The following is a 25917-nucleotide window of genomic DNA, read 5'->3' on the forward strand; positions in this document are numbered from 1 at the left end:
CACGTCCCGTGACAGCCCCGCAGCTCCCGTCCCGCACGGACATGGCCGTCCGGCGCGCGCTCCACTTCGTCTTCAAAATCGGCGACCGCGGGCGGAGCGCGCGCTTCTACCGCGAGCTGCTGGGCATGCGGGTGAGCGCGTGGGCAACGCGTGGGCAACGCGTGGGCAACGCGTGGGCAGAGCGTGGGGAGCGCATGAGGGCCGCGCGGGGACAGCGCGAGGGCTGTCGCTCTCTTACCTCAGCCCCCCCCTGACCCATCGGTGCTCGGTCCCGTCCGTCCGGCTCTCCCGGGGGATGCTCCGGGACCTCTGTGCCGCAGCTCCCACCGACGGGCGCGGCCCTCGGTATCCCGGAGGGAGGGAAGGGTGCGGGTCTCTACATGTCCCTTCCCCGGGACCACCGCCGCTCCCTGCTGGATGGCCCCGAGGGGACGGCTGAGGTAAAGAGGGGAGAGTTTTGTCTCCGTGCTGTCTGAGCTCTTTCTCGCCTGATTCCCCAGGTGTTGAGGCACGAGGAGTTCGATGAGGGCTGCAAGGCGAGCTGCAACGGGTGAGTTGTGTCTGTGTGCCCTCTGGTTCCTCATAAATCCCCTGCTGTGAGTTGTGGCTGTCTTGAGTTAAAAATCCCCCTTGGTAGCCCCTGGGGAAGGTTAGATATTGGGTACTAGGAAAAATTTCTTTATTAAAAGAGTTGCCAGGCGCTGGAACTGGCTGCCTAGGGCAGTGGTTGAGTCACTATCCCTGGAGGTGTTAAAAAAACGTGTAGACTCGGTGCTTCAGGACATGGTTTAGTTGGTACCGTGATGCTGGGTTGACATTTGGACCCGGTGATCTTAGAGGTCCAATCTTAATAATCCTGCAGTTCAAAGTCTGCTGTCTTTGAACAGCAGGAAGCTCCCAACCTGTTGCCTCGCTGCTTTCCTTTCCTGCTTCACAATAAGGAAGTGCTTGTAGAATTCCAGCCAATGAGCAATTTATTCTTTTAAAAAGCTGTAAAGAAAGAGGTAAAGTTTTCTGTTGAATGGCTGGGGGGGTTCCTGTGTGCTGAGCCCCAGTGAGAATTATTCACAGGTATCAGCTCCTTCTGGTGGGGGATTACCTGCACCATTTGTTTACTCTAGAAATGCCATTCTTCCTTGAAACATTAAAATATGGGTTTATTTCTATCCCCTATGGCAATGTTCCAGCCCTTATGATGGAAGATGGAGCAAAACCATGGTGGGCTATGGGCCAGAAGACAATCACTTTGTTGCAGAATTAACTTACAATTATGGTATTGGAGAATATCGCCTGGGCAATGACTTCCTGGTGAGTACCACACTTAGCAAAACCTTCTTAAAATAAGCTTTCTTATTTTTATGATTAGGAGTGGGTTCAGCTTATAAGGTTGTGCCAGTTGCTTTTGTGATAGTTAGTCCCTTCAATACTTTTTATTCTTGCTTTTGTTGTTGTCCCCAAGTGGGAAGAGCAGAAAGTAGACCAGCTTTGTGCTCACTGAGGATCCAGGAAACAACTTGAGCACCCTCCAACTCTTAGCTGTAGGGGGAGCAGCTGGTATTTGGTGGCAAATCCAACATGGAATGGTCAGCTAAGCAGGAACTTACTGTCAGAGAACACTTTTATTTATTATTAATGGCTTATTTGTTATTTACTAACTGACAGCCAATGAAGATCTCGTGTTTCATCTATAAACTTATATATCTGTTTTCTTGTTGTTTCCTCTTATTTAATGTCCTTCCCCCAGTTTGTGGGTGCCAGGGAGCAGGTGCTGACCTCACCTGGTAGAACTTTTAAGAACTCAATTTTCTGCTTCTGTACAAGGTGTTGAATCAGAGTTTTAAATTTCTTCTGCTTTTTATTTTCCCTTGGTGTGAAAGAAGGGGAGATTAAGGCATGCCAGGTATATGTGGGATGCCCAGTAAGGTTAAACTTACTTTATAAGGGCAAGATACCTGGTTCTTAGGAGATGTTATCTGGTATAAAAAGTACTCCAGATTGTTTGGAGAGGCAGACTGTTGAAAGGCAGGACTTGGGCCCCATCTACCCTCTGAATTTTGTCTGTTTCTGTTCTCCTAGGGCATCACACTCGTGTCCAGCCAGGCTGTGAGCAATGCAAAGAAGATGGGGTGGCCCCTCAAGGAAGTCACAGCTGGAATTTTTGAAGCTGAAGCCCCAGGGGGATACAAGTTCTACTTGGAAGACAAGGAACAGCTCAAGCAAGGTGAAGCACACACACTCTGTTGCTGCTGTTCAAGAGAGATTAAGGAGTGGGGATGTTAGAAGGGGCTGTGCCTTTGTCTCTGGTTTTGTGGCACAGAGGTTTTTTTTGTTGTTTCTTTCTTTCTTAAGAATGTAGCTGTGTGTTTAAAATCACAATATATTTGTAACTAATTTCAATTTGCTGCTATTTGGTAGATCCTGTGCAAAAAGTAACCTTGGGTGTCTCTGATCTTCAGAAGTCTGTTACCTACTGGTCTGGTTTGCTCGGGATGAAAATATATGAGAAGGATGAAGAAAAGCAAAGGGCTTTGCTGGGCTATGCAGATAACCAGGTCAGTCTGTAGGAAATTTCCCCATTCTGACCTTTAAGAGTTGCAAAAACTCATCACAAAAACCTCTCATTCCATCAGAACAAAATCTTAAAGGGAAGAAAAAAAAAAAAAAGGCAACAGTGCACTGAATTCTCTGCGTTTTAATTCAAGCTTGTGTACACCTTAACTTCATTTATCTTGAAACAAAAAAAAAGTTGTGGTTTGGTAATTCTGGCTCACTGGGAAATGTGTGTAGAGGTGGTGCTGAAGCCACCAGGGAACACCTGGAGCAGATGTAGCACTGAGGCAGAGTCCTTGCCGGCCAAGCCAGGCTTTTTCCTTTCTGTTTTTCCTTTGTGTCCCCGCAGTGCAAGCTGGAGCTGAGGGCGGTGGGAGGGGCGGTGGATCACGGGACGGCCTTTGGGCGGATCGCCTTCTCCTGTGCCAAGGAAGAGGTGAGGATCGCCTTTCCCTGACCCCTTTCCTTACCCAGAGCTGGAGATTTCCAGTGGTAGCCAAGTATTTCAGGTGTGAACAAAGTAACAGTGAGCAGACACTTTGTTTGTTTGTCCCAGAGTTGTGGGTAATGGTGAACAAGAACAACCTGGAAGGCATCTGACCTCCAGCTGATTTTTCTTTTTTTTTGTGTGTGTTTTCTAAGCTGCCAAACATTGAAGCACTGATGAAAAAGGAGAATCAGAAAATTTTAACACCTCTGGTTAGCTTGGACACGCCTGGCAAAGCCACAGTGCAAGTGATTATTCTGGCTGATCCTGTGAGTAATATCAGAAATAATGATAAAATTTGATTTCAGCCTCTCTCTCCCAGGTGTCTAATTCACCTGCTCTTAAACTGTGTTTAGGATGGCCACGAAATCTGCTTTGTGGGAGATGAAGCATTCCGAGATCTGTCCAAGGTGGACCCTAATGGTGACAAATTGTTGGATGATGTAAGTGATGCTGTCTACATGTTCATTTTCTCATGGTTAAACACACCCGTGGAACTTTTGTTCCACAAGTCACAGAGTCCCTTAGCTCAGCTTGCTGCTTGCTGAGGAAAAAAAATCAGTTTTTAAATTTCCCTTGGTGTCCTCGCTCGAGTTTTCCAGCCTTGCTCTTGGGGCAGCTGGGTGCTGGACACATCATCAACACTTTGGTGTAATTTTTGCAGAAAAAATTCTGTGAGTTCTGCAGAAAAAGTCTGTGAGGTGCAGCAAGGTCAGCACAGCTGGAGAGGTTCTGCTGTGGGCTGTGGGAAGGCTGTGTTTAAACTCCCCTGCTTTCCCCTGGTATTGTCAGACCATCACTTTATTCACCAATTTAACACTGGTTCTCCGTGCCTGTTTTCCTCACTACTACATAAACCAATAATTGCTCCCTCAGGATAATTTTCCTGCAGATGTGGAAGTGTCCCTGTGGTGGGACAGGTGGGTGAGCACTAACGTGTCCCTGCACAGGCCATGGCAGCAGACAACAGTGACAAATGGTTTGCTGCACAGAAGAAGCAGAAGGCTGCTGCCTAACTGGAGGACTGGACTGCTCCTTCCTGCCTTGGTTTTCCACGAGCAAGATGCCAGTCACCTCTAGTGGTTTGTGTTGCCTTTTCCAGTAAGAGGTGATGTGATGATTTCTTTGATTTAATTTCTGCAGCTCTGTTCTTTCAAGCAATGAGCGTGTTCTTCTCTCTCTCTTAAAAAAAAATCAGGCTGTGTGGTAAGGAGCAGGATGAATTTCTCTCTTGTTATTACACTTGACAAAGAGGTTTGCATTCCAAGCTGTTTCCCAGCTCTCAGGGTGAAACATTCCCACGGGTGTCATTCCCACAGGGGTCACATCCCTGCTGGGATGGTTTCCATCCCGTGCCAAACTCCTGTGTGCCCATCCCTGGAGCTGCCCCTGTGCTGCTGGGAGGCAACGTGAAATTCATGTGTCCTGGTGTCGTGGTTTTGTTGGTTTTGGTGAGAAATCACCCTTGGAAGTGCCAGTTCAGGGTGGATCCTGTGGGAGTGAAGTCCCTCTGCCTGTGCTGGGAACACGGAGCACCCACCAGCCCCTCCGACCACGTTTGGTTTGGGAAGCTTGATGAAAACCTTGAATCGTTTTCACAGCAAAAAGCAGGCAGAAGCAGCGACTTTTAGCAGCTGCTGAGGCATGTCGGTGCTTGTTGGGAATACTGGGAATTCCAACAGGGAAAACTCCTCACTGTGACTTTGCTGCTTGAGCTTTTGGTTCGGGTTCAGGGGTGGTTTATGAATCACGCGCCGCTCCTGTTAAAAAAATCTTGTGTGCAAGCTGCAGCCCTGAGCGGCGGCGGCCTTGAACCAATAAACGCGATTGAGAAGGACGGTTTGGGTCCGGTTTGGGTCCGGTTCGGGTCCCTTCTTCCCAGCCTCCCACTTTCCTCTCCCTTTGGTTGGGCTCTTGGTGTCCCCGCACGCTCAGGAATCAATCCCGGGTCGGGAAGCAGCGGGCAGGCTGTGCCACCGCCGGGCCGCCAGAGGGCGCTGCCGGGAGGGGGCGGGGCTTCCCGCATGACGTCAGAGCGCGGCGCCGGCGCCTCGGCCACGCCGCCGCCATGGAGCCCGGTGGGTGCGGGATGAGGGGGGAGCGGAGCCGGGGCGGGGGACGGTGGGGGAAAGGGGAGCCGGGCGGTGGTAACGGTGTCTCCCCGCAGGGCCCTGGGGGGTGTGCGAGCAGACGGCGGTGCTGCAGGGCGGCTTCCTGCTGGCCGCCCGGCTGGCGCAGCCGCGGGCGCTGCGGGAGCTGCGCAAAGCCGACTGGCCACGCGTGGGACCTCCGGTCACCGACGCCTTGGGGGAGATCGGGGCCCGCTGCCCTTCGCCGCTGCAGCACAGCCTCTGGAAGAAAGAAGCTGTGGCCATCATCTGGGCTAAAGTCCTGCTGCCGGAGCCCCCGGCCGCGTCGCTGGACCAAGGATGGAAGGAGGATGATTTCTTCTCCGTGGGCAGGATGATTCCTGACGTCAACCACACCGTCCTCTTCGAACTGGTCAAGGCCCTCGGGGCATCCCGGTTCTTCGTGCAGCTGCTGCTGGCACTGCCCCAGGATTTGGGTCAGAGTGAGCTGGAGCGTTTGGTGGAGTACATTGGCAGTGAGACGTCCCCATCAGACATCAGGTTCTTCTTGGACGTGTGGTGGGAGGTGATGAAACACAAGGAGGGACAGGAAGATGCAACGGTCTCTGCGTTCAGTGCTCTCATGCATCAACATGGGTGTGAGGCCTCTCTGGATGATGGGCTCCAGCCCCCAAAGAGGTTCAAGTGTGACCCTGGCTCTCTGAATGACCCTCCTGCTGCCACCAGCCTGCTCATGGTCCTGGTAGAGGGGTTAAAGCAAATCTCCAGGAGCATCACCCTGCCCTCCATGAGGTGCTGTGCCTTGGCCAACCTGGTGGAGCTGCTGTCCCTGTTCACTGAGCTGAAGGCAGAGAGCAGCTCCCTCCCTGTCACTGAGTACCTGAACGAGGTCAGCTCTGTGGTCAGCCTCTGGACCAGGGATGCTGAGAGCCAGTTCCACCCCAGGGGGCTGGATGAGAAGGTGAAGGAAGCAGAGAGAAGCATGAGCCACTTGTCCATGGCCAAGCTCTCTCGTGAGGAGCTCTTTGTTGGCTTGGACTTTCTCTGCAGCTTGTTGCATGCCTGGGGAGAGGAGCTGCCAGACCTCATGAGCAGCTCTGAGGGGCTCTGCTATGAAAGCTACAGGCTCAGGGACACTCTTACCACGTTTGAGAAGAACCTGGGTCACTTCTCAGTGACCAGAGAGCTGGGTGAGAATGAGACCCGTGTAGTGTTAGAACTGACACAGATCACCAAGGACTTGCTCAAGGGGATCAGCAGCAGCCTGAAGAGCAAGGATTTGGGCACCAGCCTGGTGCCTTCAGTTGCCATGGTAATCATTGAGCAAAAGCTGGGTCGGCACGAGGAGATCTGCTCCATTTTTGCTTCTGAAAAGACTTGGGCCTTTTCAAAAGAGTGGGTTGACTGCCTTGTGCAAAACAAAGCTCTCTTCCAGAAACCAGAGCTAGTTTTGAAACTGCTGGAGACTCTGGTGAGCTTTGCCATGTCCCACCAGGACGAGGAGGCCCGAGAGCTGCAGATGCAAGTGACCAAAGCCATTGTGGAGTGTTACACTGAGCTGTCATTAGCTGACAAAAACAAAGTCATCTCGGGTGTCCTGGCAGCCTGGGGTGGGCCAGGTCTGTGCCTGAACTTGCAGGTTGTCCTGGAGGGGTTCCAGGAGGATCTGAACACGACTTTCAACCAGATCACAAAGAGTGTGTCTGATGAAGGCCTGAGCAGGGCTGTAGCTGCTGTGGCCAGGCTGATGCTGCTGCACCCCGAGGCCACAGTGAAGCAGATTTGTAATCTTGCTGTTGTCAACCTGGGAGCTCACCACTTCCTTGCACAAATCCTCTGCTCCTTCCCAGCTTTGAGCTTCCTGGAGGCCCAGGAGGATCCAGGCAGGCCACACAGCCTGGTGGTGAGGTGCCTGGAGGAGGCAGCGTGGGGGAGGCTTTCCTCTGTGAGAGAAGAGGAACAATTCCTTGAGTTCCTGGCCTTTCTCCTGCAGCCAGGCTCAGCTGCCCCACTTGTGTCACCTGCAGAGGTGACCAAAGCCTTTGTCCTTCCCTACTTGAAGTCAGACTCTGCTCAAATCGAGCTGAGCCTGCAGATCCTCAGTAAGGCTCTGGGGATACAGCCCCGTGCAGAAGAGCACTGGATCAAGTCCTGTCACCCCTTCCCTCTTCTCTTCAGCCTCTGCAAGCTTCTAGATGGTTACACAAAGTACTGGCACCAGCCCAGGGACCAGTTCTTCCCTTCACTGGAGACCAAAGACCTGCTACTGCACATCCTCTGCCAGCTCTGTGAGGTGGTGACACCAGAAGCCACCCCCTCCTCTGAGCTGTGGGTGCAGTCCCTGGCCTGGCTTCACAGGAAGGTGGCATCACTGGACTGGACCGTTGGTCTCAGGCTGAAGAAGCTTTATGGAGAGCACTTCAAGAACGAGGTCCCAGCAACTCTGTTTGAGATCTGCCTGCTTCCCCAGGAGGAGTGGACATCCCAGCCTTTGCCAGCCTATGGAGCAGGCAGCGGGCTCCTGGCGTGGATGGAGTGCTGCTGCGTGTCCCCAGGGCTCAGGGACACCATGCTGACACTCCTCACAGTCAACGTGGACAGCCCTGAGGAAGTCAATCTCTTCAGCAAAGGCTTCCTGGTGGCCCTCATCCAGCTCCTCCCTTGGTGCAGCCACACTGAGTGGAAAAGTCTCATCCAGGTGGTTGAAAACCTCCTCCAGAGACAAATCCTACACGTGCCTTACACCCTGGAGTACGTTCAGTACATGCCCCTGCTCAACCTCCGGCCCTTTGCCTCCCACCTCCGGCTCTCCGTGCTTTTCCTGCGGGCCTTCCAGCTCCTCTGCAGCTCCAGCTGTTCCACCTGGCTGCCGGCAGAGGCTTGGCTCCATGTGATCCAGCTGTATTCCAGCAGCCTCACCGACCTCCTGGGCTCCATCAGGAGCGTCGCAGGATCATCCTCTCTCCCCGCGGAGGACGGGACCCCCGCGCAGGAGGCGTCCTTCACCTGCATCCAGATCTTCTGCCACCTCCTGCACGTTGCCGCCATGCTGCCGGAGAAGGGGTGCGGGGAGCCCCTGGTGGTGGTGGCTCTGGAGCTCCTCCTGCAGTACGAGACCTTCAGCGCCGCCGATTCCTCCCCCAGCAACGCGCTGCGGAGAGCTAACGAGAGGCACTTCTTGGAGTCCATCACCGAGAACGTCGGCGACGCGGCGCTGCGCAGCACCCTCCTGCAGAAGCTCAGCAAGCTGGGAGCCCGCTCGGCCGAGGAGACGGCTTGAGAAGGTGGAGAGCACGATGGAGGAGAGCACTGACCCTGCCTCGGGGAGCCCCACTCGTGGGAAGCTGTAAGCTGTAATAAACCCTTTCTCGTTTTCTCTTTTTTTTTTTTTTTTTTTTTTTTTGTAGCTTTTTTATCCCCTGCTGTGTTTTCTTCCAACCTAAGCAGCCAAGGGGCCGTGTAAGGGTGGGTAGGAACAGCCACTATTTTCCAGTGGGAATAACTGCCCAAACAGCTCTTCCTGTACCCACAGTTCCAGCTTTGCCTGCTGGTGCTCTGGATGTAGAGAGAGAGCCCAGTGGCATCAGGGAAATCATTTCCCTTTGGCTTCCCTGCTGCTGGGTCCTCTTCTCCCGGGGTAAGGGTGGGCAGGAACAGCCACTATTTTCCAGTGGGAATAACTGCCCAAACAGCTCTTCCTGTACCCACGGTTCCAGCCTTACCTGCTGGTGCTCTGGATGTAGAGAGAGAGCCCAATGGCATCAGGGAAATCATTTCCCTTTGGCTTCCCTGCTGCTTCTCCTCATCCTGGGCAGCTTCACCACGTGGACACGAGTGGGGCAGGCAGGTGTCTGTGGGAAGAGGTGTGCTCTGCTCCTGCTCTGCTCCTGCCCATGGGTGGGGGTGCAGTGGAGTTAACCACCCCCACCCAGAAATGAACGGGACAGAGGAGAGGTCTGTGGTGTGACTCAGGAAAGAAATCTTTATTGGTCTCCTGGGAGGTGCTGTAGTAAATAGGGGCAGTGTTAGTGCAAACCAAGATGCCTTGTTGGCTATTTTTCTTTTTTTTTTTTTTTTTTTGTTCCCTTACATAAGGCACGTTATTTGCAACGAAAAATGGTGAGAGACAAAACATCTGTAACGGGTGACAAGCAGTTTGTAACATCAGCTGGTCCCCATCCTTAATGTAGCAGCCACAGATAGGAAGAGCCCTTTTATTTTATTCTTTCCAGGATACAGCTGTGGCCGGGATGGGGTCTGACACCCAAAAAACCCCTGGGTCCTCAGCCCTTCCAGCTGTTGTTTTCAGCCAAAGTGGAAGGCACGTTGTGGCCACAAGTCTCTGGACAGGGGGGTGCTGTGGGGTCACGCTGGTGCTGAACCTGCCCTGGAGCAGGGGACAGGAGGCTGAAGGGAGGGAACCAAACTGCTGCTGACTCACACACACCCAGGAGGTGGGTGAACCCCACGGTTCAAGGTGAGCCTATCCCCCTCCTGCCCTGGGTGTCTGTCCTGCCAGCATTTCTCTGAGACAACAGAACTGTTCCTTTTTCCTGGTGTGAGCTCCTTTCCCTTCCAGCGTTGCTGGAGACCCCCTACCCCAGGACTTTCAGCCCCAGCCATCAGACAGTTGCAGTGAAAAGCACCTTTGGGTGATGTGGAGTCTTCAGTGAGTCCCCAGCCCAGCAGCAGTGGGAGGTGAGAGGCTGAAGGCAGCTGTAGTGTAGGGGTGAAGTCACTAAAGGTCGGGAACGGTCTGTGAAGGAACCGGTTGTGCAGAGAACTGTGCCACAGCCCCCGGGCTTGGCTCTGCTCTCAGCTGGAGGCTGCAACTTGTAGCCAGAGGAGCAAGTTGGGGCTGTGGCAGGTCCGACACGCGGCTCCCCCGGTCCCTGCTGCTGCTGCTGCCTGGGGCTGAGCGTGCTCCAGCATCGCTGCAGGCTCCCTGGTGTCTGGTGTCAGCCCTGTGAGATGCGGGGGGGTGTGTGGGGTGCGGGGTTTGTAACAAACCCCTCTCGTGTAACCGTTAGTTGGGTGAGCAGCCTTGAATCCAGAAGGAATGTCGTGCTGACGGGCAGAGCTCCTCCTGGCTGGTTCCTACCCCGGCTCCCACGGGTGGGAGGACACAAGGCAGCGGAGCAGCGTGGGAAGGAAGCCCTCCTAGCCCAGGCTGGCACGGCGGTACAGATGGTGAGGTTGTTCCAGCTCAAAGAGCCCCCGTGGAACGGCTGCTTCCACGCAGCTCAGCTCCCGCCGTGGTCCCCGGAGCGCTGGTGGTGAAGGTGGAAGGGCTGGGGGGGGGAGGGAGGGCTCCGAGCCTTTTCCGGATGGCTCGGGGGCATTATCTGCTTTTGTCGGCGGCGGGAGAGCTGCCGTAGAGCCGGGCGGCTTTGCGGCAGATGAGCCTGAACCAATAGAGCTGGGGAGCGATGAGGGAGGCGTTGGCTATGTTGCAGTGCAGGGGGATGCGGAAAGGCACCATGTAAACGGGGATCCCCACCTGCCTGCCGTAGGCTGCGTACATGAAAGGGAAGAGGAGGATACGGCAGACGAAGAAAGTCAACAGGATGATGATCCCGTTCACCTTGTGGAGGAGGGTGTCCTGCATTTTGAGCTGGGGAAGGAAGAAGGTGAAGGGAGGGTGAGTGCTAAGTGAGCAGCTCCCCGTAGCTTCTTGGGTGCTGGAGCATGAAGGGAGAAGGAGAAGAGGGTGGGAAGGGGTGGAGGAGGAGGAAGGGATTTGTGAGGAGAGGGCTGTGGCAGCAGGGAGGTACAGACAGAAGGGAAAAGTACCAGGACACAGCACAGCCCCCAGTTTGGAGATGCCTCCGGGCATGCTGCTTCCTGGGGAAAGGGATGGAAACCTGAGGGGAGCGGGGGCAGCAATGGGGGGGAGCTTGGGGTCACAGTCACGGGGCTGCTCCCACTCAGGGCCCCCCAGCCCAGCTGCTGTGTGAGCAGGGGAGGATGAAGAAGGGCAGTCTAGGGGGGGGAAGGGTATGAGCTGCTGGGGAGTCCCAGTCCCTCCTCACCTACCTGCATGAGGATTTTGCCTAGCGACACGAAAGGAGTGCTCAGCTCTGCTATGAAGATGCAGCCCACAAAGAAGTCCCCCAGCTCTCCCCTGAAGTGCTGCAAATAAAGCCAGTGGTGAGCATGGGGCCCTCCTGGAGAAGGGGGCGAGGAGCTGACTCCAAACATCTCCAGGGGGTTGAGGTCTCCTGACCAGCAGAAGATACTTTGCAAGATGTGCAAGCTCCCTGAGCCATGCTGGGCTCCTCAGGGGCTGGGTTCCACAGCAGCCATGCCCAGCTCTTACCTGGGTGATGGGGGTGAGCACGATGAGGATGAAGAGGTGGTGGGTCACCATCAGCCTCTCCTGCAGGAGGAAGCTCCAGATGCTGGCCAGCGAGTGCTTCTGCTCCATGACTCCTTTGTCCAGGCTCTTGTGCCAGTGGCAGAGGTACATGACATAAATGTCATAGGTCATGTAGGGAACGAGGACCCAGATGTACTCCACAGCCAGCCAGTGCCTAGGGGAGGAACAGCACACACAGAGACATCACAGCAGCCCCCGGCACCTCACGATGCTCTGAGAGAGCCTCCAGGTCTGAAACTGCTGAAAAGCAGCGGGTTTTGAAGCAGCTGGTGAGATGAGAGGGCTTGGAGTTTAATTTGGTTTGGCTCAGCAGTGAAAAGGTACCTGGTACGGGTGGAGGAGGCCTCCTTGGTGCTGCCCCTGCCTTGTGCTTGCCCGTGCCAGGCACTGAGCTGGGCCCTGCTGAGCACAAACAGGGCACTAATGGGAGGATCCTGATTAGCCCTGGAGCTGGGTGTTTGCTGTGTGGGCTGGGGGCACAGCACTGCTTGGGATCCAGCACTAATCTGACACCTTTGCAACAGGTAATCCTCTTCCCTAATCCCTGGGATACTCAGAACCCATGCTTAGTAGGAGAAAAGCTCCCAAACTGTGTCCTTTCTGGCTGCCTAACCCAGGGAGGATTTGTAAAAGCACCCGGAGACCTCTGAGTTAATTAGAGATGCCTGGCTTGGACTTTGGAGAGTGAAGAGCAAAATACTTACTATAGGCAATAAACCCCCGTGAGACATTTATCTGTTGGGAAATAATTGCAGGCAGCTGCCTGTTCCCCAAGCATGTTGGAATCCCTGTTGCACAATCCAGGCAGCAGCAAGCCCTGCTCTGCAGGGACACCCAGCTCCTTAAAAAGTCCTGAGTGAAATCACACAGATAAAAAAAAAAAAAAAATAGAAAAACAAGAAAGAAAAAAACGCCCTGTGCTGCTGCTTAAAGAAATGTAGCTTGGGGCCCAAATAAATCTGCTTTTGCTCTCTTACCATCCCAAGAAAAATTCTGTTGCATGTCCTCCTATTCCAGATAGAAAGATGCAAGTGATGTGGAGCAGGGAGGAGAAATGACCAGTTATTGTGTTTGCAAAACTCACCCAAGGCTTTGGAGGGCAATTACAGTGCCAGCAATATAGTGATTGTCTGCCTGGGTAAATAAATTGGCAAATTTTACTGCAACCTTTGTGATGCTTCCTGGCTCTCTGTCTTGCTGTCATTCTCTGAGGCCTTCCCTGCTGAGCTCTGGGCTGTGTTTCCTCCAGATTCAAAGAAAATCTAGGTCTCTGGCCACAAAGTGTTTGCAAGGAGGTGCTGGCAGTGAGAGCAGCTGGGCAGGCAAACAGCCCCAGGGGAGAAAGAGGAGCACCTTCCATCTCTGTGGGTCTGGGATCGATCACCTGCCCCCTCTGCACAGCAGGTATTTTATTTGAGAGCAAAAAAGAACTCATCAAACTGCCCAGATTCAGGACTCAGCAATTTGGGTTGATCTCACTCCCTAGAGCAAGGTAGGACATTTCTCATCTGCTTACTAAAGCCAAGCCTGCAATGACTGAGAAGGCAGCCCACCCTAAAAATCACCCCAAAAACCTGCTGTGTGACAGTCAAATTCCACCTCAGCATAATTACATGCTTCCCTCCTCGGTTCTCTCTGCTATTCTGGATAACAGCTCTGTTTTTAAATCTTCTGCCCCAGATTGTGCTGTCACTCCTGCCAAGAGCCACATCTGGGGCAGTTTTATCTCGTGAGGACAGGGCAGTGAGATTTTCCTTCAGAGCAAACTCCTTACTGATTTTTCTCCTTCCTGGAACTCCTCAGAATCCACCTGGCACAGAGGTGGTGATGCACCTCTAGAGCTCCTCACTAGGGCTGCTCAACTTATCAGCAGTTTCAGCTTCCAGCAAGCAGACTCCTTACCTCCCTACCCCTTTAGATGTGGTGATACCTTTTTTTTTTTTTTTTTCTTCTCATTTATGGGCCCATTTTATAGCTCAACCTCAGGAGAAGACCCTGGCAGAGCAGCCCCAGGGCTGCTGCCTTTCAGGGGGTGTCCAGCCAGCACGTTGCCCAACCCAACACCCAAAGTGGAGGAAAGAGGAACATGAAATTGCTTTTCCTCTCCCCTTTGTACGTCCAAGCCTTTGGCATCCAACCCCGCTGCAGGCTGGGCAGAGCCTTCCCGGTGCTCCCAGTGGGACAGCCAGGCTCTGGGACAGGGTTACCTGTCATGCACCACATCCTTGCAGTTAAGGACAACCGTGATCCCCGACACTGTTGCCATGGTGGCTTGGACCGTTGACACCAACCTGCAACCAAGAGACAGGAAATGGGGTCACCCCAAAATGTCACCCCAGAAGGACCGGGGGCCGGGGGTGGTTGCGGCAGGAGAGCTGTTAGCACCGAGCCACCCACGCCGTGCACACCCCAAGAGCCGTGTCACGGCGTAGGACGGGACAGGGGGGTGACAATGCCAGGCTCTGCCACCCGGGGACACCGTGATGAGGGGGGGGGAGGTTCAAGGTCTCAATCCCATCCCCGCGGGTCAGTGCCGCACCGGAGCATCCCCGGTACCCGCCGCAGCGGGAGGTGCGGTTGGGGGCACCGCGCCTGCCGCCCGCTCCTGCTCCTCCCCGGGCCGGGTCTGGGCTCGGGGCTGCGGGTGTTGGGCCCCCGGAGCCCCTCGGGTGCCGCTGCCAGCGCCGGAACTCGGTGGTCTCGGCCTGTCCCCATCACTCCCGGTGCCGCTCCCGTCCCGCCCGTACCTGCCGCTGAGGAGAATGCGATCCTTGAGGCTCCATCCCGGAGCGGCCCAGCGCAGCAACCGGATGCAGAGGACGAAGAGCCCCGGGAAGAAGGCGGAGGCGATGGCCAGTGTCCGCCACATGGGGACGGCCGGGGCCGCCCTGCCTCCCGCCGCCGCTTGTCAGCAGCGGGACGGGGGGCGGGAGGGCCCGGCCCGGTTCGGCTCGGTCCGGTTCGGTTCGGTTCCACTCGGGCCGTCACCGCTCGGCTCCGTCCCGCTCCGTTCTGCTCCGCTCGGCTCGGCTCGGCTGGGTCCGGCCCCGCCGATCCCGCCGCCGGGACGCGCCCCGCTCCGCCGGGCGGTTGGGCCCCGCCCCGCGCCGGTTCGATCCCCGCCCCCCCCGCGAGACCCCGCCCGCTCCGGGCCCCGCCCTCCCCGCACGGCCCCGCCCCCCCCTCCCGTCCCGCACCGCACCGGGCGAGTCCTCCCCTATCCCGGCGTACCCCGCGGCCCGGAAGCGGCTCGCCGGCCATGGAGGAGGACGAACCGGAGCTGGAGGCCGGGCTGGAGGCGGCCCTGGAGCTGGCGCCCGCCGTGCAGGCCGCCATCGAGCAGGTGCGGCCCGCCCGGGGCCGGGAGGGGGCTGAGGGGCGAGGCGGGGCCCTCCCGGTGAGGGCCCTCCCGGGGTTGGCGCGGCCCGGCCCGGCCCTCGCGTCCCTCAAGTGAGCTCCAAGGCCTTCGGCTGCCGGGCCCTGCGAAGGCCGTGCCTGGGGTGTCGGGAGCGGGGCAGAGCCTCAGGAGGGTTGTGCCGGGGTCCCGGGGCTGAGGTGGCCGCTGGCTGCCGTCTCCCGGGCGGTGTCACCGCCCTGCGGAGTGCGGGGCCTGGCCCAGCCCAGCACAGCGCGCCCTGCCCCGGGTGCTGCTTGAGCACTCAGGGGGGGAAGCGGCTCGATGGAGCCTCGGCTTGGGCAGGAGAGTCTAAACGTCTTGGCTTGGCTTTTGTCATCAATATTACGTCCAGCTCGAGGCCTCCGGTGTTCCCTGAAACTTTTTGTGGCACTGAGAGCCCAGGAGAAGCCCGGGGTGAAATCACGTGTGTGTGTCAGAGCCTGGCTTCAGGGAGCCTTCTGTCTGAGGAGCTCTTTCTTGGAGGAGAAATCTGCAGCCAGCAGCAGCAGCTGCCTCTCAAAGTGTCACTCAGATGAGTTTCCCCCCTCTCCTGGGTTGTTGAGGTTTGTTGGATCACTCTGGGGGGCTCTCCACACAAGTAGGGCAGAACCTGTGGAAGCTGCTGCAGCTTCTGGAGTCAGCCCAGTGCCAGGAGGTGAGGAAGGCAGCACAGCTTCCCTGTGGCTGCTCTGCCAGCTTTGGAATATTCCTCCTCCAAAGAGAGAGAGAGACCCCACGTCCTCTGTCACTGCAGGGGCTGGCAAGCCTCTCAGTAAGCCATTGAGTAATTTTGTTTCTTGAAACCTTGTGAATTGCTAAATTAAATAGCAGCTTCTAAAGGAAACCTGGAACTTGTCCAGGAGAATAATCCTTTGCACTTTTGCTGAGTTCTTTTTGCAGTGAGGCTGAAGGCAGCTACTCCCACCCTGAGCAGGGGGAGGTGTTGAGGATGCCACTTCCCATCCCTGTAATTGTTCCTGTCAGTGTTCCTTGCTCAGTTTTGGGCAAAAGCTGCCTGGTTCTGGTTAAATGAGCAGAACTGAGTCCTGCCTGCAGAGTGACAGGGAGCAGGGGGTGATCATTGCTCGTGGCAATGACCTGGGAGAGGCAGCTTGAGCTGGTTCAGCTGCCTGCAGCATTGATCTCTATCTGAGGTTTGAGAGTACAGGTCACCAGTAACCTTTCTCTGCCACCCATCCTTACCTCAGCAGCTCCCAGTGCATGGGGTGATGTGGGATTAATGGAACTGGAGCTGTGACCCTGGAGCAGGATGAGCTGGTTGTGGTGCTGCAACTGTGCCCTGATGTCAGCTGGGCTGATGTCACAGCTCCTTCCTCCTCACCCAGGCACCACCTCGTGTGTGTTCAGCTCCTGCCTGCTTCTCCTTGGCCTCAGGAGGAGCTCTGGGAGAGCTTCAGGGGGGGAATTGTTCTCCCTGCAGTGATCTCACAGCAGCCCCACTGCTTTTCCACTGCAAAGCTGGGGAAGTGCTGCTGTGACCAGGGTGGTGCTGGGCAGGGCTTTGGCCATGGAGGGCAGAGCTGTGTAAATCTGGGAGCAGGGGAGGGAACAGAGGGGGTTTCAGTCTGGGGGAGCAAAAAGCAAAGCCTGGCAGTGGCATTTGTGGTGTTTGAGCTGAGGAGAGATGGGATCTGCTGGGATCTGTTGGCTGCTCTTTTCCCTTTCCCACGGGCGGGAAGAATCACCCAGTGACTCTGTTCCTCTCCCTCTTTTTTTTTTTTTTTTTTTTTTTTTTTTTTTTTCCATGTACAAGTGGCAAACCCAAGTCTCCAGGGAACTTGTACAACCATCTCTTAACTCACCACGTTTCCTGTTGTGTGGCTGTGATAAGCAAATCCTGGGGCTCTCCCCAGGGGCCAGGCAGAGATCAGGGCAGTGCCTCAGCAGGGCAGAGGCATCAGCAGGGCTTGGGATGCATAATTAATGGCTCGTGGGGCTCAGGAATTCCTTGCCCACGATGGGCTGTGCCCAAGCTGCACGTGTGGGGATCATCTGTGTTTACCCAGGAATTTTGGCAGGTCAGAGATCTCCAGAGCTGTGCTCTGTGCACCCTTGTTAGAGGAGTGGTGTGAACCCAGTCAGAAGAAGGTGCTGAATTGGAAGTAGGAGACACCATGGGAAGTTACAGAAATTAATGGGGGTGTGTTGCTGATGAGATTTGTTTTCCTCCTTCTCTTCAGGTATTTCCCAGCCAAGATCCTCTGGACAGGGCAGATTTCAATGCTGTTGAGTACATTAATGCCCTTTTTCCCACTGAGCAAGTAAGTAAGTGAGGGGTAACCTGATAGTGACTGACAGCCTCTTTAAACCTGTACCCAAGCCTTGCCTTTTCAACAGCAGCACAGGTAGCAAGGCTATAATAATAATAATAATAATTTCTAATATTTTCATCTCACAAGACTCACTGTCATCATGTAGTTTCTTTTTCCCCAAGCTGCTTGCTGCACTAAAAGTCCTGGAGTGATCTGTAGCTATAAATTACTTTTCTGGAATCAGGTTTTCCTTACAGTAAATTTAATAACTTTCTGTCTGTTAATAGCTGGGTGAATCCACTGGGGTTGTGGACAGCACAGCAGGTGTTGGTTGTGAAATGTCACCAGGGAGTCATCCATGTTTGAAACCTCTTGCTTTTTTTTGGAGATGTAAAGAAAAAGATTGCTGTGGAGTCATATCCTTGCTTTGTCTTCCCCAAATCACCCCAGGGGCAGTTTTGGACTCAAAGCTATTGCAAAAAAAAAATATGTTTTTGCAGCTGAAGATGGGGCTGGGAGGCAGCTCCAACATGTACCACGTTTAAGATCCTCTGCAGCACCCTTTTTTTTTTTTTTTTTTTTTGGTCTTTCAGCAGTTTCTAGGTGGTCCTGGCCTGGTTTTTTTTCCCTTTGCCACAAGTGGAGCTCTTCCCCCTGCAACAAACCCCACCCCAGCTCTTCCCACCCTCCCCTGCCCCTCCTGGGGGCTTCCTGGGCTCTGCTGGGGGGGTCTCTGCTCTGGGGAGGTGAGGGCTCTGTCCCCAGTGCCCACTGGAGGTCACTGTCACCACGGTGTTTGGGGAGCAGCTCTGCAGGGCTGAGGGCACCCTGTTTGCTCAGGGTTGGGTGGGAAGCAGGGAGCCCCTGGGCCCCCCAGGGCTGCTCTTTGCCCTGTTCTTGTCTTCTGGTGCTCCTGATGTGACCTGAGAAGCAGCCAAGTTGCTGGGGGGGGGGGGGGTGTCTCAGTTCTTCTGTCACTCAGACAAAGCCATTGCCCTCCTCTTTTTGCCACTCAGGAATAAGTGGTGGGGGGGGTCACAGCTGGGTGGGGGTCACAGCAAAAGTTCCCCATTTCACTTCTTTATGCTTGTTTTTGGTTTTTTTTTTCTTGTTGCAGTCTCTGGCAAACATCGATGAAGTTGTGAATAAAATCAGATTGAAAATAAGGTAAATGTTTCTCCATTTCATTGCAGCTCTCTCTGGTTGTCACCAGGGCTTCATAAATGCAGCCTTTGCACTGTAACTAATTGGAATTAATTTGCTTAAAAGGCACTAACAGGGTCAAGCTCATGTCCCATGGTGCAACAGAGGTAGAAATTATTCCCTGTAATTATAATTCTTTTTTTTTTATACTTTGCCCCTGCTGTATAACACATGCCTCTCAGGTTATTTTAGCTGGTTGGAAAGTAGAGATTTGGAAAAACAAGTAAGAATCAACAAGTACTTAATTTTAACACAGGCAGAGAGAACAAGCTGCCTTTGCTGAAAATTTACTCTATTTGTCAGGTCAAAATAGCAACTGGAAAGCCCTCTCATTTTGTATTTTTTTTGGTACTGGAAATGCAAAATAAATATAAGCAGGCAGGAAATACTTAATTTTTTTGTGCAGTCTGGAGTTACCAACCTGAACTGCTTGAGACAGCTCTTTAATGTGTGGAAAGTGGAAGTGAAAAAGGGCAAGGGAAAACTGCCAGTGTTGCTTAAGGGAGGGGAAATACAAGAAGAAATACAAGAATCAATTCCTGATTAAATTAGAAAATGTTTCTTCATATTTGTAACAGGACTTTTAAATTATCTTGGCTATTGATGTCCTCCAGAGAGAGAGAATAAAAAAAGTTAATTCAGCATTGGCAGCACCAGCTTTTTTTCTTTCAAATCTGCAGCTCTGGAAGTTCCCAGAGGTTTTTGGGTCAGGATGAATGAGTTTGACATTATGGATTCTCTTCTCTAGGAGGTTGGATGACAACATCAGAACTGTTGTGAGAGGACAGACCAACGTGGGACAGGATGGCAGGCAGGTGTGTGCATCCCATCATCTCCTCACATCCCTGCTAATGCCCAGAGCTCTCATCTTGTGATGCTGACTTGAGGAATGGCTCTGGCAGGCAGGAGCTCACTCTCCTTGTTCAGGAGGTGTTTCTGCTGTCTCTCACACTAATTGCTTTGTGAGCTGCTTGCTTTTCTGTCCAGCTTTCTGATCACCCTCCAAAGAGAAGGGAATGAGAAATTGATTTTAAAATCAAAGGCAAAAACCAGGAGGCCTGTGGTTGTGCCACTCTGGAGCTAATGATAAAATGAATGGGATTAAATAGGTACAAGCACATTTGCTACTGAGTAAGATCAATAAAAGGCTGTTCAGGCTGTTACTGGGGTGTTTGCTGAGCTGCCAGTGACTCAGCCTGATGCCTGACTGCCAGTTCATCTTGCACCTCTTATTCAGTGATGAGTTTTCAGCTGCCTTTTGCTTGAGCTCTGTGCTTGCTGGGAGCACAGGGCCACAGCTCCTGTGTTTGTGAACACTGAGCTCTGTCCTCCTGTTACCTGATTCAGAGGTGTCACACCCAGTGCTGCTGCATTTCCTGGGCCTGTTCTGGTTTAGAGCAGGAACATTGATGGCACTCATTCTGTTTTCCTTCATGTCAACACTGACTCATCTTTTTAATAACCAGATTTAAGACAAATTAGCTGGGATGGGGCAGCCATTCCCTCCCCAGCCTGGCATAGCTGTATTTTCCACTTCTTGCTGCAGTAACCATTGGTGTATTTTTCTAATCCTACCTCTGCCACGGAGTCTGTGGCCTTGGCTGAGTTATTTAACTCATCTGTGCCTTTTTATTGCCTTCTAAAAACCAGGAGATGCTTGCTTCTCTTAGCAGAACTAGTTTAATGTTTGTGTGGTTGTTTGGGTACTGCTATTAAATTGGGGATGTTCTTGGGATGTGGCATAAGGAGTGGTGCTGCCCATAATCACTCCGTGGGGATGAGACAAGGAATCAAGTGGGGAAACAATTACAGAAACTGAGGAGGGAGAGGAAACTAGGGCAGTGCTTGAGGAGTCTGGGTGTGATTGGGAAGCTGGTGCTGTTACAATCTTTTGAGCCCATTTGAGGTGACACATTGAGAGAAGACCACAAAAAAAAAGTGGGCTCAAGAAGAGCTGTGGGTGAGAACTGCCCAGAGTGCCTCTGGATTTGCAAATCCCAAGGGTGAAGGTGGTGAGGGATGAACAAAAGCAGTGCCATGGTCAGCTGTGTGTGCAGGGTAAGAGGTGTTCAGAGCTTTCCCTTGTGCCTGTGCTTTCTCACTCTTTGAGCCCTTTGAAGTTCTCCAAAGATTTTCAGCCAGACTTGGACAGGATCCTGCTGGGAGGTACTGGGGAAGCAGCTCTGGCTGTGCAGCCCTTCACTTCATTTGGTCATAAAGGAACCAGTTAAACTCCTGAGCAAAGGGAAGACCTTCAGACATGGGCATGTGAGCTGCATGTCTGTGCAGAGCATCTTCCAAGTGCAATGCAGCTGCAGTTAGTCACAAATATTCCTGTATTTAGCTGTGAACTTTTCCATTTCCCCCTCACTTGGCTCCTTTGCAAGGCAGAAGCAGAGCTTGCAGTCTCACAGACTGAGCTAAGGCTCTTCCAGAAGGACAACAATTGTTTTCTTTAAGAGATCCTGACAAACACTACAACCATGCAGTTATTTCAAGTGTTACTTCTCTGGTAGGAAAAAAGGTTTGAATCTGAAAGGCTGCAAGCTTTTTCTTTCCATGTTTCTGATCCAAGCCCACCATTTCACACCTGCTCGTGCATCTCATATGTGAATTGCTGGAACCAGAGATTTAGAGGCTTGGGTCTTGGAGTTTAAACTCCAGTTTAAACCAGTAGAAGAGCATGAGGAAGCTCAGGCTTTGTGTCTTAGCTGGTCAGAGGAACCAGCAGTGGAAGAGGTCATCTTACAGTGCTGGGGAGCACTTGAATTGCAATTCAGTTTCAGTGGAAATTTTATATTTGTCTCCTCAGAACGAAACAGAGAAAACATAAAAGAAACATTTGCTGTTTTCCCTCCCCCTGCACTACTTTCTCTGAGCTGTGTATCCTGTGTGCCAGCTGGGGGGTTGAAGCAGCCTTTTCCACATGCCCACCCTGATGAGACCTGACCATGGGGGTGAAAAGCTTGCTTGTCAGCTTCAGCCTGTGCTGAGCAGTGCCTTTGTTTTACCAGGATGCTCTCAGTGGACCCAAGGATGTTTTGAAATGTTAGGTTTTTATAGAGCCAGAGGCCTGGCTTCTTCCACTTGGAGAGGAAGGGTTGCATTTTCAAACCTATGATAAATTGTTTTGAAACGACCCAAAACAAGGTACCTTGGAAAAAAGGCAGAGCTGGAAGAGAGTGAGTGCTACTCAAAGGGCTTTTTTTCCTGATTTACCTTTTCTGGTAGTAGTTTGTAGTTTGGTCCCACTATAATATCAGGTTCTTTCTTCTGATTTTCTGTTCTTACTGAATTTGTGGGAAACTTGTATCCTCAAGACTAATATTTCCTTGCAGAATTTGACTGAAGTATACACATGGATAGTGCCCTGCTGTGAACCCCTCCCTGGGGAAGCTCAGGGTGAAGATGATGATGACATTTTGTCACAGTAACCACAACTCCAAACCACCCTCGATTAACGAAGAAACAGTTGGCAGTGAACTTTTGCAACAGGTTTGAAAAAAAGTTTAAAACCACAGCAAAAAGTTTATAAATAAGAAACCTGAAAAATAATTTATAATTTTCTTTATTTATAATTTTTTTCTTAGTCTGTGAGCTGTCCTTAGCCTGTGGTGCACAGCACTTGCAGCAGACAGGCTTTGGACACAGCCATTCCTGGCTTTTTTGACTTTCTTCTATCCCTTGACATGCTGAGACCTGAGAAGAAAGATGCAATTTATCCTTGAAAGTGTGTGCTGCAAATAACAACCCGTGCAAAATCTGAAGTTGCAGCTGCTTGAACTTCAGGGGGAGCTCAGGATGCTGTGGATTTCTTAGAAAATTTGATTTACCTTGAAGTTGTTTTGCAAAAGCCTCTTTCCTACAGTCACCTTCTCCCCTCACAACTCCTGATGCAAACCATAATCTCTGTTTGCCAGAGTTGCCTGACTGGGTGGCAGCAGAGCTGGAGGAGAGTAAATAATGGTTTTCATAAACATCCTTTTCATCTCTGACTTCCTTCCAAAGGAAACACAAACCTCAGATGCAGTGGTAGAAGTATAAAAAAAGAAAACTAGCAAAACAGCTTTCCCTCTGGTGAGGAGGAGCAGTGCTTCCCTGAGCCTTGCTGGGAGCTGCACCTTTGCAGTCGTCCAGGAGAGGGGAGCCCAGCCTTGCTTTTGAGACCAGGGTGAGGTTTTAGTGATCGCTGATGGTGAGGGAGTGCTGCCAGCAGAGAAATGTCTCAACAGTGCTCCCTGGTATCCTGTCCCTTAGATCAATCTATATCCCAGTCAGAGCCAGTGGGGAATGTGCACTGATGGGAATGTGCTCTCCATGGAAAAGGAGACTTCTAGTGAACAGCAAGTTCCAAATCCTGATTGCAGCTCCTGATTGCAGCTCCAGCCCTGTGCTTGTCTCCCATCCCCTCTGGTGAGTGCTGTGGTGGTGGTGATGATGGGGGCCACGCTCTGTGGGTGCAGAGAGATGAGTAAGCAGCTCTTGGAGGGGAATTGTAGGTGTGAAAAGGATGTGAGAGCAGCTGTTTATAGTCAGTCTTTTAACTTTTAAGCTGTTTCCCCAGTAGCTTGAGCACACACACACATTCATATGAAATAGCATTTAGCTGTCTGAAAAAGCAGGTTTGCAATCTAAAAATAAAGTCGATCAAATAGAATTGGCCCCAGGACGGTTATTTAGGCAGCTCTGAAGGCAGGAATGCTCCCTTCTCCACAAAGCATAACGTTTCCCTGTTCAAAGCATCTGCCTTTTTGAAATTTTGCCCTAGAATTTCCTCCAAATGCAAAAAAGCCTTAAAATAGTCTGGCTCATTTGGCTTCCCCTTCCTGGTGCGGTATTTCAGTGGGATCTGGAGACAATACCACCAACTTCAGAAATTATCTCACTAATGATCCTTTTATGGGAGGAAACAACAGCCGTGGGTGGAACATTCCTCTGCAGGGCGTAACAAAATTTTCCTTGGGAGTCCCAGACTCGGGTTATTTTGGATGCCTTGGGAGAGGCTGGGAATGCAGGAGCTGCTGCGCTTCGGTTGTAACAACGCGTGGTTCCAGCTGTGCCTGCAGTTTCTGGGGAGCCAGCACTGTCTGAATTTTCCTCTGTAAGGTTTCTCTCCAAGCTGCTGCTGAACTGGAGTCTGGGCTGACCTTGCTCAGAGCTGCAGTCCAGTTGTGGCATAATTTCCTCCCTGCCCCAGGGAATAGTATAAAAACTTCCCATAGATTTTTCCACTCGGCATTTAACGCACTCCGTACGTTTTTATTTGTCACTCTTCAGTTGGGTTTATTGCTGAACCTTCTGCCTGGACTGGCTGTAATTTTTTTGACAGTTGCTGACATGCCTTTACTGGTTGTTTGGCTGAAGCTGTTTCACCTATCAGGCTTTTGTCCTTGTATTAATGTGCCCTCTGTGCTTGCAGTCTAGTTTAACCCTTGAAAGTATCAGTGCAGCCATGATATGGGTGCCTGGGTCAGTAGAAGTGAGGCAGCTTCCTGGGAAACCTGTTTCTGAAGGAATTAAGAATTCAAGAGGAACTCCCAAGATCTGTGGCTTTATAGTTTGTATTTAAAAATATATTTTGGTCTCTTACCTCTGGTCACTTTTTCCCTTCCTGCCCTGTGTGCACTCGTATAAAATCAATGCCTAAAATCAATGAGTGAAGACAGTGCTTTAAAGAAGGAAAGATTTGTTTGTCACTCAGTATCTCCTACTGTATTGAAAGTCTGGCTCAATTAGTGCTAGAACAAATTGAAGTGTTAATGAGAAGAGAAAAGGGATGTTTTCTGGGCTGGGAAAAGCCTTGCACATTTCTCATGGCTGAAGATACTGGTTGATAACTTGGATTGCTTTGGTTATCTCCTGCTTCTGTAATCCACGAGAACAGTAATATTTTTTTTTTCCTAGCTACAGCAGTGCAAGAAAAGAGGTGGCAGCTGCTGTGCTTAAAGAACACAAATATACTCTTGCTGCCCTGCCTGAACCCAGCACAGCAGCAGACAACTCAATTACCCCCAACAGCCTTGGGTAACCAGTGCTGTCCTTTCTTGTTGCATGTCAAAATAAATATTTTTTTTTTTCTCTGTAGAGATCAGGAAACACTTTGCAGAATCAATATAGGGAGGAAGAAATAGTTGAAGATGGATGGTGAGCAGAAAAGGAGAGTGATGCTGGTGCTGCTTGTGGCAGGGAGCTGTGGGGAGTGGTGTTGTCCCCCTGCTAATGGGGTCACCCCAGCTACTTGTGTGCCCCTTTGGCTAGTGGTGTCCTGAGCTACAGGGCAACTGGCAGATGGTGTCACTGGAGTCAATGGCTTGTCCTCTGCCCAGCTCTGTGGGTGCTGGGTGACAGGCAGTGTCAGCCTGGCAGGCAGGGATGTGGTTTTGGGCACTGTTTCATAAACATGTTTAATCAGCAGCACTGTTGCTTCAGCCTCTCTTCTTCCCTCCTTCCACCTGCTGGCATGGAGGTGGCTTTTTTGGCTGCAGGTTGTGTTTCATGGTAAGCTCAGGTAGTCAGTGCTTTCACATCTCCTACCCTAGGCATTTTTGTTTCTCTTTTCTAATATTATTTATTTAATTATGTGCTCACTTCCAGACATCAAATTACAGGCTGCTTCCTTGGCTGCAGTGCCCTGGGTTTGGCTCATGTGTCTGGGGTTGATGTTGCTCTGTTGCTGGGGCAGCACTGCCCACCTTGGCCTGAGCCTTAAGAGCAGCTGGGGAAAATCACTGTAAGCTCTTAATTCATGAAGCCTCAGCCTATAAAATATTTGGGGGGTTTTGTGTCAAAATCCCTCATGTCATAGGCACCATCTTTCACTTATATTAATTCTCTGCTGCATGGCTAAGCTTTATCTCCTGTTTTTTTGATGAATGGGTCATTATTCTGAAATATGAACAGACCAGTGTTAGATTTCAGGACGTTTTAAGGTGGTGAATGGATGAGGGTTAAATATTGTGTCTTAAGCTGTGTAATTTTAGAAATTGGGAAAAAAAAAATGTTATGCCACAGGTTCTGTAAGACTCCAGTCGAGGGATTAAAGTCCCATAATATTCTTTTGTAACCAATGAATAATAAACAGAAGTTGAGCTGCCAAAATAAATCAAAAGTGAGTTTCGTTGAGAGTCATTTCCCTAGTGAATTATGACAGTTGGAAAATGTCCTTCTCATCTAAGAGACAGTGAGCTTTTTCTAGCCTAGAACATGTTTGTTGAAAAGGGTTTCAGGTGAATGACATGCCAGGAAGAAATAGTGCTGTTTAGTGGCCTTCTGGCTACTGGCCATGAAAACTGGCATCTGCAACTGGCTGAGGAGGTCAGGCAGAACTTTTGCCATCTGCTGCAAAGCCTGACTGAAGGCAGGAGCAAGTCTGAGCTTGACCTTGCCTGGTTCTGGGGAAAGGAGGGGGGATGGAGCCTGTGGCTGTCCTGCAGCTGGAACCTGGGGGGGGGTTTTGTGCTGGCACAAAGCTCCTTTTCTTACTGGTGGTGTTGCAGGCAAATGCAAGCTGCAAAGTAAGGCTGAGCAATGGCTGAGCA

The 25917-nt window shown here is 52.0% G+C and overlaps 4 protein-coding genes across 4 annotated transcripts in view; 3 read left to right on the forward strand and 1 right to left on the reverse strand.

The window, feature by feature from the left end:
* Window positions 1–8: 8 nt before the first annotated feature.
* Window positions 9–4256, forward strand: GLOD4 (glyoxalase domain containing 4). The gene is made up of 9 exons (XM_071765186.1): window positions 9–131; window positions 501–550; window positions 1188–1308; window positions 2077–2221; window positions 2416–2552; window positions 2900–2986; window positions 3193–3306; window positions 3394–3480; window positions 3988–4256. Exons 1-9 carry the CDS (start codon window positions 42–44, stop codon window positions 4051–4053), a joined length of 897 nt encoding a protein of 298 aa, XP_071621287.1. The 5' UTR covers window positions 9–41; the 3' UTR covers window positions 4054–4256.
* Window positions 4257–4401: 145 nt separating this feature from the next.
* Window positions 4402–8508, forward strand: GEMIN4 (gem nuclear organelle associated protein 4). The gene is given in 3 exon segments (XM_071765183.1): window positions 4402–5074; window positions 5077–5115; window positions 5205–8508. Coding segments are annotated over 3 exon segments (3537 nt in total). The 5' UTR covers window positions 4402–4779; the 3' UTR covers window positions 8408–8508.
* A 576-nt stretch (window positions 8509–9084) lies between these two features.
* TLCD3A (TLC domain containing 3A) lies at window positions 9085–14646 on the reverse strand. The gene is made up of 5 exons (XM_071765187.1): window positions 14254–14646; window positions 13714–13797; window positions 11447–11660; window positions 11164–11259; window positions 9085–10741 (listed from the first exon to the last, which is right to left on the reverse strand). The coding sequence occupies exons 1-5, from the start codon at window positions 14373–14375 to the stop codon at window positions 10469–10471; spliced, it is 789 nt and encodes a 262-aa protein (XP_071621288.1). The 5' UTR covers window positions 14376–14646; the 3' UTR covers window positions 9085–10468.
* A 46-nt stretch (window positions 14647–14692) lies between these two features.
* The window catches only part of VPS53 (VPS53 subunit of GARP complex), a 60664-nt gene continuing 49439 nt past the window's right edge, over window positions 14693–25917 (forward strand). Inside the window, exons 1-4 of the mRNA XM_071765185.1 lie at window positions 14693–14849; window positions 17105–17185; window positions 18294–18343; window positions 19128–19194. Coding sequence (XP_071621286.1) covers window positions 14766–14849; window positions 17105–17185; window positions 18294–18343; window positions 19128–19194 — 282 coding nt within the window. The 5' untranslated portion in view covers window positions 14693–14765. The remainder of the gene's footprint in view (window positions 14850–17104; window positions 17186–18293; window positions 18344–19127; window positions 19195–25917) is intronic.

This window comes from Heliangelus exortis, chromosome 21 (genome assembly GCF_036169615.1).
Source record: "Heliangelus exortis chromosome 21, bHelExo1.hap1, whole genome shotgun sequence".
Lineage (NCBI taxonomy): Eukaryota > Metazoa > Chordata > Aves > Apodiformes > Trochilidae > Heliangelus > Heliangelus exortis.

Bases quoted from the DNA above. Each gene is read 5' to 3' on its own strand.
- TLCD3A (XM_071765187.1), bottom strand. From the start codon at position 14,375: ATGTGGCGGACACTGGCCATCGCCTCCGCCTTCTTCCCGGGGCTCTTC. The intron at 11,661-13,713 runs GTAACCCTGTCC...TTCCTCCCCTAG, and splicing joins AAGGATGTGGTGCATGACAG to GCACTGGCTGGCTGTGGAGT. The intron at 11,260-11,446 runs GTAAGAGCTGGG...CTTTATTTGCAG, and splicing joins TGCTCACCCCCATCACCCAG to CACTTCAGGGGAGAGCTGGG.
- GLOD4 (XM_071765186.1), top strand. From the start codon at position 42: ATGGCCGTCCGGCGCGCGCTCCACTTCGTCTTCAAAATCGGCGACCGC. The intron at 551-1,187 runs GTGAGTTGTGTC...GCAATGTTCCAG, and splicing joins TGCAAGGCGAGCTGCAACGG to CCCTTATGATGGAAGATGGA. The intron at 2,553-2,899 runs GTCAGTCTGTAG...GTGTCCCCGCAG, and splicing joins TGGGCTATGCAGATAACCAG to TGCAAGCTGGAGCTGAGGGC.